The sequence below is a fragment of the Strix aluco genome, chromosome 11, assembly GCF_031877795.1.
Source record: "Strix aluco isolate bStrAlu1 chromosome 11, bStrAlu1.hap1, whole genome shotgun sequence".
Taxonomy (NCBI): Eukaryota; Metazoa; Chordata; class Aves; order Strigiformes; family Strigidae; genus Strix; species Strix aluco.
Genome location: NC_133941.1, coordinates 5,259,240 through 5,271,951, shown reverse-complemented (window position 1 = coordinate 5,271,951; position 12,712 = coordinate 5,259,240). Strand labels below are relative to the sequence as shown.

Here is a 12,712-nt window from a genome sequence, read left to right as displayed (position 1 = left end):
ATCAGAGCATAGCAGGGTTTCTTCATTCCCAAGATCTCCTTCTCACTTCTGATGTAAATTCTCCGTCCCAAGGCTGCCTTTAATGTACATGAGGTTTGTGTACGTGTATATTAGATATATATAAATAAGCACACTCACAGAATAATGAGCCCTGAGAAATACACTCTTCCAGCACTCTCTTGGGAGGGTGAGGTTGCTGAACGCAGCTGTTTTCATGATTCACATCCTCTAAAAACTACGCTCTCTGTGCCTGGCCAGGTGAAAATGCCAGGTAGGAGAGGGAAGCTTGTAAATCTGCTTAGCTGTTTCCTCCTGGCAAACTGCCCCTCTCTTTACCTCTACCCAGAACTGGTTAAGCACCAAGCACTTCTCAAGACTGAAGACTGGGAAGTACATGTCATTCGTCCTACCTATAAATAACACCATTCAATAAAATGAAGGCAAATAAAGGTAGTAAATGATATTTATTTCTAGTCTTATTTTATCCAGTACACATTTCTCTCAGAATTTTCGATGTGCTCCTCTAGCCAGGGCTGTCTGTGCCAACACAACAACTGCAACGTTCCTCCCACCCGCCTCCATCCAGCTCATTATCCACTGTCTGACAGAAGCAAGCACCAGCTGCTCTACAAAAAGGCACATGAAACACTTCAGCAAGACATTAGAAAATCACCTGCCTATAAGGAAGAGTTTTTTTCCCCGTCACCACTACCAACAGATTGATACAAACGTTGAATTAAAAGGTTGATGGTTCTTCAAAAGTCTTGTTACTGTAAAAATGAAACCCATAACCACATCTGGATACTCTATTCCCATTCAAACACCCAATGAGTCAGTGCTAATGGGGCCGAAATTTTACCTCTGACCTTGTCGTTTCATGTTTCCCTTTTGTCAGGCATCTCTAAGGCCCTTAGAGGGGGAAACAGGCACATCACCTATTTGAGACTCACATATTCTGGGGCTTTATTGCTATGGCACCATGTGACAGTGAGTTTCACAGGTAATTGCAGGCATCTACAGGATTAGTTAATTTACTGACACATACCGACAAGGCATGCCTGCATAACTGCATTATTTCTTTGGTAGCTCACAGCTATCCTTGACACCATTTAATGACAAAGTAGACAAAAAAAATTTCTCCTATTAGTCAAGTGCAAAATTCCTAAGTGTAATCTACCTTTGGAAGCTTCTGTGCCGAGTGGATTTTCCAAAATGTCTGTCATATCTTGGCTCCAAGCATCCTTCACTGCAGACTTAGACACCTTCCTGTTGTTCAGGCTTTGCTGTGGTCGGAAGTTATTCCTCAGGTACTCCACGGACTTGACGTGGTCTTGCTGTTCAGTGGTGAATATGGAGTAGAATGCCTCCAGCTGATCGCAGCCATCATGGCAGGGGAGAGAAAGGACATTAATTAGAAAAACAATGCAGTGAAATCCGGGTGGCTGATAAGAAACTAAAATGGCAGGAAGTAAAATGTTGATGCCAAGACTGATAAACCACATGGGAAGCCAGGCTGCCCACTGAAATCACTGCCAACTGTCTTATCTCAGCACAGGGCTTATCCTGCCCAACAAGGGAGAAGGCCTTCTAGCAACCTGTGGACGTCTGTCATGGGCAAGGAAACATTTGTCCTTAGACCCCTTGTCTGGAAGTATTTCGTGTGTGACGCAGCCACGCCAAACCCTCCTCACCGCTGGCACCGTTTTGTTTTGCAGTATCGCATCAAAAAGTGCTTCCAGGTCATTTCTCTCCAAGAGCGTTCTCCAGGTCAGGGCAACACTACCTTATCTCTGAATACCCTGCAAAGTTTAGCTGCCAGGCTAAGCTTCACAGACAGCTCTTGCAGCACTTGCACGGGAAGGTCACTGCAGTTGACACACCTTTAAGGGACAGACACTCAAACCCATGAGCTGGCTTGCCCAGGAGCCAGGTCAGTAGCAGAATGGAGCAACCTCAGGACTACCAGCTCCAATGGTCCTTACCTCCCTATCAACCACTGTTCCCTCTGATACCCAACTACAGGGTGAGAAAAAAATAACACAGAATAAATGTATTTAGGTACAGTTAGCATATATTCCTCTGGGAATAAATTTCTTCTGTTGGATTCAGATCTGAGCTGTTTTTAATAAAATGTATTAACCTGCAAGAAAGAATTGTAATTGGAAAACTTTTCTTTACTTTGTATCTTAGTATTCTTACAAAGGAATTTCTAGCAAACTAAGGTGAAAATATTTTCAGCTAATGTTTTTCTCACAGCTATCAAGGCCAGTATAGCATTTACTAATAGCTTGTTATCATTCAGGTCAGGAACTAGAATTAGTTACGTTGCTGCTGGAAAGATTGAGCAAGACAGAGCTGAGAAGGATTCAGTCCTGTTATTGTTTACATCAACATCAATTACATATATTGATAGTACGGATTTTGGGAGCACAGAATCTGGCCCAAGACTTTAAAAAGGGACTTGAATTACACTCACAGCTTAATGACAGGTCACTTTGAAAGCTACACCCTTTTCAACAAGTGCATCTGCTCGAGAAGCTATGGAGAAGCGTGTGAGTCCTGAAACTTGCAACTGGGAAAAATTATCATTGTAGCCTCGATTGATAGTACTGATAAAAATAATCAAAGAAAGGTGTAACAGAGCAGCTAAGCATCCTCCTCTGAATCAAGAGGCACTCACTACCATTATTTAATTTCCCTTCAAACCAGTAGTCTGAACCCCCTTCTGCTGCTGCTGTCCAGCTTGCCGGTCTTGACAATCCTAGTTATTCTGCTGAAATCTGTAAAACTTCTCTGACCCCCCAGGGCAGGAGAGAGTCAATTTTTACGCATTTCATTTCAAAAATAAGTCCCCCTGGAGCGGGTGGTGCGTTGAGCCGGCTAATGGACATATGTATAAGAACGTTATCACTGGGAGCAGCACATGGATAGCAGGAGGGAAAAAGGATGGACCTTGCAGCTCTAACCCTGAGTTTGGAAGCTCTGCACTAAAACACAAAAACAAGGGAACTGAGTCCCGCTACAGGCAATCACCTCTGAGCTAACAGGACAACTCAGGCTTGTACATTTTTAGCAGTAGTTTCCCTCTAATCACAACTACTTTTACTGTACAAGCAGTGAAACTGAGGCAGGGGGACAGCAGGGAGGGGTGACAGCCAGTGACCAGTTCCCATCGCAGGCTGGGAACTCACATACTGCTTTCAGCCTTGCAGGTACTGATGATAGGATTTGGATTGTACTTTTTCTGCATCTTAGATGAATGCCCTACTCTCCAGTTCCCAACTGCAATTCTCTCTCTGATTCTTCAGAGAAACTCTTGAAAACTCTTGAAAACCATTTCCTAATTATTAGCAAGAGCCCACCAGAAGCACTGATGGATGGGTTAAAAAAGGGGTAAAGGGATTATCATCTTACACATTTGTCTTAAGGAAAAAACCCAACAGATGATCCTGCTATGCCCCTCTACGAAAGCACAGACCAAAACTCCTGTGAATATTTACATATCTTTTGCACTTCATGCACTGGAAGCAGTTTTGATCAAGTCAGCTAACAGGGCTTAAGGTTACTTTATAAAAACTCAAGAACTTGGGTAGCAACTGCTTCTCTGAAGTCAAGTCTCTAGGCTTACACATCCATGACATTAATTGAATTTTTAAACTTTCAGAGAGAACTTTTAAAATATTTTCTTCTGCCATGCTACCTTGGGGAGGTATAATTGCATTTTAACAACTGCCAATTCAAATATGATTTTTAACCTTCCCCTTTTTATGTGTTGAAGTACATATAAGTCATTTCAACTTCATTTTTACTATAAAAATATTATCTACCACAAATGAGAAATTAATTTATCTATAGCTGCCAGAAAAGAAAAAAAATTATAAGAGCTGCAGTCAAGGAGCTACATTCATGTTCTTCAAGGAGTACAAGAGCTCCTGTTCAGAAGAAGAAATGAAAAGCTGTTGTAAAACTATTGTAGATACAGGGAAACCTGATCTAAAACTCCGAGTCATGTAATTACAAACCATTAAAGCCTGATGTGCACAGTTTTCTAAGGGCTGGATATACAAATGGCAATTAAAAATACTGAAACCATTATAAGCACAATGAGATACTCTAGGTATGTATTACTAGAGATAATGCCATACTTTGGGTCATCAAAAGCACTTAGCTTTACAATGCATCTGCAGGGTGACACGGCTTGTCCTGTTTTGTTGTCTAATTATTAGGAAAGATGACGATGATGGAGCATTGAGAATAAAATATAGAAGCCTCCACAAATGGACCACTTCAGTACTGTCCTTTTTACAGCAAGGTATTTTGCACAAAAGCAAGGATTTAATTGGAACAGCAACAAAGCTTAAACAATATCACTTTCCCCCTCTGGGATTACAGGCTGCTTCACGTGGTTTGTGATAAAGAAGGTTAAACTATGGCAATGGATTATGTTGCACTGTTTCTGTTAGAGGAACAAATAATAATCATAGCAATGGCAGGGTGGCAGGCTCTTAAAATACACCCATCTAGGGCTGCCAAGGGGAAGAATACTATTATTTATTCCACATGTGTTGTAGTATCAATGAAAGTCTGTCTACACACAGAATTCCCAGCCCTTAATCCACACATGCATGCATAAAGCAGCACAACGCTAAATTTTAAAGGCTTGACTTGGCACAGTTACTCTTGAACAGCACAGGAAAGAAGCTATGCCAGGATAAAGTACCTTTATACCATTATAGTGATGGCCATAATTGATATTTACCAGTTTATTTGCATTTGTTAAAAAAGAAAAAGAAGAAAGAAGTCATGACCCACCTGATGCATATGCAGGGTATAAAACTGAGTGTGGGCCAGGCCTCGCAGCCACCAAATAATAAACAGTAAACTTATTGATGTAGTGAAAAGCTACAAGGGATTGCAAGTATCCTGCAGGCAAGGCCAGAATTCAAAATGATCTCGACAATCAGAGAAATGGCCTGAAAAAAAACAAAGGGTCCGATTCAACCAGGACCATGTGCAAAGAGTCCCACGCTTCAGCCAGAACCGTGGGCTGCATGAACGCATGATGTGCTCAGCACTGCCAGAGCGCGCTCTGGGGAAAGCCTCTAGCAAAGGGGTTCCTGCTGACCAGGAGCTGAACATGGGCAATAACGTCATGCTTTTGTGAAAAAGGCAAAATAATACCAGCATGGGTGGCCAGACACATGAATCCTGCCATGTCCCTCAGCCTTGGGAGGGCCCCAGCTGAAGCGCTGCAACCGGTTTTGAACACAGCACTTCAAAAAAAGATGAAAGAGTCTACGGGAGAAGCAATGGGTTCTAGAAAACATAAAAAAAAGCCAGGAGCAGGAGCGTGGTGATCATCTTCCACCTTTTTGAAATCTTTGAGAACCAGCATCTGTCAGTCAGGATCACCCAGTGAACTGTTCACTTATACTTTACAGAATTAGGGTATTTTAAAAAGTTTGTTTCCAGTGGCTTATGCCAGATGAATAAAAGGAAAGACTAACTTCAGCAGGATGGCTTTCTAAAGACAACAATCTTACGATGTCAAAATACACTTAACTGGTAAACATCTGACTCCATCTAGCCATTACTTTATTGGGAGCATTCTTCTCCAGGCAAATCCCAGACATTGTGTCTATTTGCATTAAAAGCTGCTATGTGCTAATTTTAAAGATTTGTGCACCAGCTCTCTGAGCACATAATGGCAGCTTTACTGTGTTATAAAAACAGTTAAGCATGGAGAATTAATGGAAAGATGTCTTTTCTAATGTAATTAGTTCAAATTACTAAATCTGAGCAGAACTGAAATCACTCACTTTACTTTGAAAAGAAAGTTTCAATTAAAAAGAATAAAAAGGAACTCCATGTAAATATTTACACCATAGCTTAAATTTAATCTTAACAAAAACAATACCAAATAAATCATTGAAAGGAAACTGGGTTTCATGTTGTACTGTCTTCTTAAGACTGATGGCTCATGTTCAGAAACAATATTACTTAAGAGGAAAAAAAAAAAAATCACCGACACTTCCTTTTTTGTCAACAGAAACATTTTTGTTCTCAAAATTAAATCGGCAGGTTTTGAAAACCCTGTCTTAAAGAGGGCAAATCAAGAGTTGGACTTCACTAACAAAATAAACACACCTGATGGTAAGAAATGGGAACAGGCTTCCGAAAAACGATCCACTCCACGATCTCACTACATGGAGGAGTAGTCAGAGAACCTGCGTAGCGGTAGTAACTCCCCAGCGACGTCGGCAGAAGGTCCCTCAGCACAAAGGGATCCAGAAAGGTCTCCTTCTCTGCAGGGAAGATTGACAAGCAGAATTACACATTTTTTTATGTGTCTTTAAAACAGACATCACATCGATAGGCAGCCTAACAAGGTGTAATGGCAACAACATATTTTATCATATATATAATGAAAGATGAAAACACCCTATCAGGAAGGCTCTGTAAGAGTTGATGTGTTGATTATTAAAAGAGCAGCCAAAATGCTAGTCAATCCTATACCGAACAGGCACGCTCCTATTTTGAATGTGTGCAGGTGTGAAATGCCCTTGTTATCCCACTGGTTTGTGTTAGCATAGAAACAACACCGCATTCAGTGGTTTCAGCACTCAGTAAATGGCTCTTCAGCTTGACAGCAGTGAGGGTTCACCAAGACCCAGCAGGGACACAGCTGGGCCCAGTGGTCCTGCCCGACCAAAAAGCATCAGGTAGCGTATCTGTCCCATCCTCAGCCGTGGCGAAAAGGACGCAGGAGCGTCCTTCTGCAGGTTTCTGAGGTGGAGGAGGCAGCACTGCTCAGCCAAACTTCTCTGGGAGCTGCCAGGGGGATGGACGGAGCTGAGGAGCAGGGCTGCAGGGCACTCCTGAAGCTCAACGTGGTGCTCAAAGTAGCGTCCAGTCAGTGCTGGTTTGGGACTGCCTGCCCCCGGCCACGCAGGCATTGCCGGCGGTGCTGCTAGATGCACCAGAAATACGTGTCAAAGGTAAAACCACTGCCTCTTCTCCCTAACCCAAGAAACTCTTTCCCAGGGTCCAACAGTCTGGGGACAAACTCCTTCCTCTGAGAAGCTCCTTGGACAGCCTTAAATGCAAACCTAAGCACTGAAAGCATTTAGCTTCAAGTAACAGTGGCAAGCTGGTAATATTTAACATTGTGAAGAAAAATAAATAAATGAAAGGAGGGAACAGCTGCAGGCAAGACAATTTCCCTGCCATCTCTGAACATTTATCCTCTGCAATTTATGTTGACTCACAGGCCAAAGCTCCCTCTCAGCCTGTGCAAAGGTGTTCACTGCCTCAGGGCATGCTGACACGGGAGGCTCTCCCATACATCTCTATTCCTCACTTTCTATATTCCTTGTGCCTCAAACAAGAGTCCACATTTGGGTGGCAGGAACTCTTCTCCCTCTGTCTCAGCAGAGCTGCTAAGCAAGCCCACTCCCCCTGCAGCAGAGCAGAGAAGCAGGTAGGCTGGTGATTGACACAATCTTCCAAAGTCAGAAGGAAAAGAAAAAGGATGAAGTCTGCAGAATTCACTTCCATAGCATCCTGCAGTTTTCTACAAGTCTTGATCAAATGAAGAGTTGCCTGTACCTCTGAGCAGTAGTCTGATAATCGGGGATTTTTTTCCTCCACTGCTGCTGCAAGGTGCAAATATGCAAAAATGCACTTCAGACATCTATTCTTCTGCACCACATCAACAGGTGTGCAATGTTTTCATAGCCTTTAGCATTCCAAAATATAAGTAGTTCCATTAAAGTCAAGGTATACATTGTAAGAGAATACTGCAATCTCTTCATTAACCATTTTTTTCCTTCTAATCTAAGTAGATATCAACTACGTCTGCATCTCCAAAAAGGAAACAAACAAATAATAAAACATTTTTACCTCTTCATAGCCTACCTCTGGGAAAAAAGTGTGCTTAGATAATAAATAGTAAAATATATATGATTGTTCAAAAGTTCAAAAAGATTCTAATCAAGAAGTCATAATCACAGCAAAAGGTCGTATTTAATTTGATTGGCTTATTTTTATGCAGGAAAAATTGGTTAGAAAAGCTGCAAACTCAGTCACAGGACTTGATTTCCAAATGCAGCACACATACATCTTCACAGTGAAATTACATGGGTTTTCTATTTAAGAAACTGTCTCTATATGGAAGCTGAGCACACAGTGGACCACTATGAATCTGAAAAAGCATTTGAACATGCAAACATCCTCTTTGCGTTAACAGGCAATGACTATATATGAAATAGATGGGAGGTAGAGGGACATTTTGAAAAGTGATTTCCTCTTGTATTTAAGAAAAAAGTTTCAGTTTAAATTAACAATTTAACTATTTTTAGCTTTTATGACCTTTTATGTAGAATGATGGAATCAGTTAAGATGCTGGATAAACATTCCGTGAGAAATCGAGAATATGGAGTATCCCTTTATCAAAGGATGGCAGGAGAACGAAGCTCATTTTACACTTTCAAGGATTTTTGTGCCATATGCTGACAATATTATATTTTAATAATTAATTGTTCATCAAAGGAAAAGATGAAGAACAGGGATGCTAAATTCAAAGTTATTCAAATTGCAAAAATGAATAATACATGACTTTTATATTAAATACACACTGTATTAAGTAGTCTACATTTCATCCAACTCTGTCTTTCATTTTTAAACATTTTGAACTACAATATGAATAATCAACCAAGGGAAGCTTATTTAGACAGAGAAATACCTTATTTGAATGCAAACTGGAAGTATCCGACTATGATTAAATTTTGGCTATCAATTAGGGAGGGTTTTTTACTAAGCATTTGGAAAGTCATAGTCAGTTGTGAAAAAGAATATTTCTTGAGGAAAAAGTAGCTTTCTAATACACAGTTTAAGTAGGGCAGGGTGTACTCGATCTATTTTCATGGATACAAGCAATGCTATACGTTTTCATTAATGAATTCAAAAGATTAAAAAAATACATATAATTGGATTCAAATAACTACTAAAATAGATATTAATCAATTGATTATGCTTTAACAACCTAATACTTATGAAAACTGATCATTCATTTGTATCACTTCCATCTAGAGGCATGGTGATGAGCTTTAGAAACCAGAGTCACAAACAGATCTTCACATGTAACTTAAAGAAAAATGGACTTAGAAATTCAGGAGTCTATCTCCCATATCCTCCAAGAGCATACAGAAACACTAAATGCCATGAAGTTACGTCCCTAAGAGCTTGAGATGCTTTTGAAAATGGGATTTTCAAGTCATGTGACTTTAAAAATATCAACCTTAAAATGGTTACTGTTGTTGGTAAAACTGTAAGGAGAGTAATTTGCAAGGTAAGCAAAAGAATTCATTGAATATGGTAGAAATATTTTATATACATAAACATACACACATATGTACATGTATATAATTCCTACTAAATGGGAAAGAACAAGGTTGAAAATAATATTACAACTTTCCTCACTGTCTTTTATGACCAGCTTCTATTTCCCATTTTCAGTGCTTGGGATGGGCATGAATTGTGCCAGAAGGCTGGGAACAGACTGAGCAGAGTGAGGAGTTTCTAGGAGGGAGAAAGTGGACAAGGCTGGGAACTACAGGATCTACAAGACAGCATTTGCTGGACGGACAAAAGCAATAAAACACACCAATGAAAACATGTGTTCGCCTGCAAGTACCTGTGAACCACTGCAATCAATGCTGCAAAACTGATCCATCAGCCACCTACTCTTCTTAGGCATAAACCAGAGCCCCAGACCAAAGTGGTCTCTTCTACTGCTCCTTGTCCTACTCCCATCCCAGCACCAAACGCAGATGGGCACCCAAGCAGAAAAATAAACAGCTGAGAAATTGGAGCCCCAGAGACCATGCCCGTAATGACAGGCCCTCGAACTAGAGAGCATTCCTCTGGGAAAGCAACAACAAACGTGCTGCTGCGGCCACCACTCCCAGGCAATGCAGAAAAAAGCAGCACCTAAAGCATCCACTGAGATGCCCCACTAATGCAGTACAGCCAATATGACTGACAGTTGACAAACAGCAATACTTCGTTTACAGCACCAAGGCTCGTAAAAAAATGTTCACTCTAATATTTCCAAAGGAAAAATTAGAAAGTACCACAGATTCATTGTTGACAATTAAGACAATGAATGTGACATTTAAACTACTGAGTGTTCCACAGCATGAAAGGACAATACTGTATTTTAACTCTTATGTTCACCAAAAAAATTTAAACACAGCCAGCGGGTAACATATTTGACCACCTGATACAACATTCATGTCTACCTCTTGCCCCTTCTCCCATAACAGCAGTGTGAAAAGTCACACCCAGTATATTCTTTGTTTGGGCTGGTAAATCTCCCCACTGTTTTGCATGGGACCAAGGGCTATTTTTTGTACAACCCAACCCAAAGGCAGAGCAATTGCAGGCATGCTTTAAAAAGCTGAACTATTTACACTCCTTATCTGTCAAGGCATCACCACTAGATATGAACTAATACTGAATTATGCACAATAGTTTTCCAAGTAGAGGAAAAAAATCAGATCTTAAACCAGATAGCAGTAGTGGATCTCCACCAACTACCGCAGTTTTCACAAGCTGGTGCCAACAAATATATTGCAAGAGCCATCAGTTGAACATTTTGAGTTCAAGGACTGACTTGCTAAAAATACATTCTGTAAAACACTGGATAAAGACAGACCTGAATTTTAACCAAATCACTGTAGAGTAAGAGGCTTCTTGAGATATGCAGGTAAACAGCACACAGCTATCTGTGATCAAAACCATTTTTAAATCTAACAGGAACTTGGATTGGAGATCACAAGAAAATAACTATATGCCAAGTCCATTTATATCTCATGGAATGCTCTGGGACTTTCATCATGCTTTTCTGTAATAAAACAGGAACTTGGCTGCATTGAAAACAATATCTTAAAATGAGCTTATTTCCAAAATTAACGTATGTGCAATGCCTGATAGGTGGAAATGCTACCCAGCTACACTTTGAATAACTGAAATCTGCAATACCAATATGAAGAGCTTTGAAAGTCTCCCAAATTTGTTAAACAATGTTACTGCCAATTTCATTTTCACAATGAGCCAAGTAATTCTAAAGCTTCTGCATTCAAACATTTAAAAAGCAAACACACAAAAATAATCAAAAGGACACCATGCCGCACACCCACTGAGCCAGAACTCCCCAGATAAAGCAGGCTGCACACCAGAGCCAGGGACCAGGCTCACAGTGGTGATTTTAAAGATGAGATTACAAATAGTATATGTTACTTTAACTGAAGAGATCAGCAGATGAGTACTTGCTGTGTAAATCCAGCATGAAGAGCAGTTTCTGACAGTCCTCTGTACTCAGGGTAATCCTTGTCATTTATTGTGCAATTATTTTTCTCACTTTTATTTAGTTTTTTAAAAACCAGAGCCTCTGCTGAACAATGTAAGGACACAGAAAGCACAGCATGGTGGGGAGAAAGGGAATGAGATAATAACACAGTCCTGTAGACTAATTTAATCTGAGACAACCAGTGAGTGGTACAAAAAACAGGAGGAAATTAAAAAAGGCAAGTCTCCTATGCAAAAAAAATTGAAGTTGAACATTTCCATGCCAGGTGTTGGTCTCAGACTCAATTTTTCTCACTCCCTCTCTTAAAACTTCTTAGGAGGAAAAGGTTTAGCTGGGGAGGAGAGGTCTTAACTCTTTAAAGAAGTAAAAAATAATTCTGCACCTTTAATGCCTAAGTACTGCTGATGCAGAGCTTGGCAGCTCGGCTGTTGCCATTCTAGACTAGGATGAGACTTCTCCATCTTTTGCAAAACCTAACCTAAGACAGAGGTACATGTGGAGACAAGGCTGGAAGGACATGGAAACTAAGAAATTCAGAATGTGCACCTGGGATAGGAGGAAAAAGAAACTATGGCAAGGGATTTACAGAAGAGGATCCTTGGAGCGAGCTGGATCCTGACAGAGGTAGGGTGAGGTGAGGCAGAAGCGGCCAGAGGAGTGTGGGCTGTTCACATCTGCTCCAGAAGAACCAGAGCGAATCTGTGCGTTCTCAGACTTCACCACCCATCTCTTCTCAGCAAACATCCTCAAAACCCACCAGCAAAGCACCCAGCTCCTTCCTTCTGCAGGTGCTTTGTTCAGATTCAGCATCAACCTTAATTCTTAACTTTTAATAACTGCAATCTTCTATCTGTTAGTTTGAATTAGTTTTTCTGTGCAATATATTAATTCTATGTCAGTTCACTGGTCTTTACTCAAGCGTGACCAGCACTGCTTTCCGCAGAGCAGACAGGTGAAGGACCAGCGATTTCCAACACTTCCATCAGTTATTCTTTTAAATGATACAGACCCCTGCAGCTATGCACAGAGCTGCCCTATATAAAGGTGTGAACTTATCACCTCTGCTCTCATCTTCATTTCCCACTTCCCTCCTCCTCCCCTTTGCTCCACCGCAATTGTGTCCTGGCCCCTTTCACAGGGCTACTCTGACTGTGAACACAAGAACAGATCAGAAAACAAAAGAATATATCCAGATCATCCCCCAGGAAAAAGAACTGCTCCTCCTCATTTCCTTCTTGGTTTAACACATCGCACTGCTCTCTCTTTGATGGCCTTTCTTGTTCCAAATTGGGCTGCTGCTTTCTTCAAAGTTTTACTTTAAAAGATGAGGTCCCATGGTAT

General features: G+C 40.8%; 1 protein-coding gene across 1 annotated transcript in view; it reads right to left on the bottom strand.

Moving 5' to 3' along the window:
- The window catches only part of PTPRG (protein tyrosine phosphatase receptor type G), a 408,208-nt gene that overhangs the window by 94,513 nt on the left and 300,983 nt on the right, over positions 1 to 12,712 (bottom strand). Inside the window, exons 7-8 of the mRNA XM_074835886.1 lie at positions 6,148 to 6,305; positions 1,178 to 1,370 (exon numbers count right to left, since the gene is read on the bottom strand). Of these exons, the coding sequence (XP_074691987.1) occupies positions 1,178 to 1,370; positions 6,148 to 6,305 (351 nt within the window). The remainder of the gene's footprint in view (positions 1 to 1,177; positions 1,371 to 6,147; positions 6,306 to 12,712) is intronic.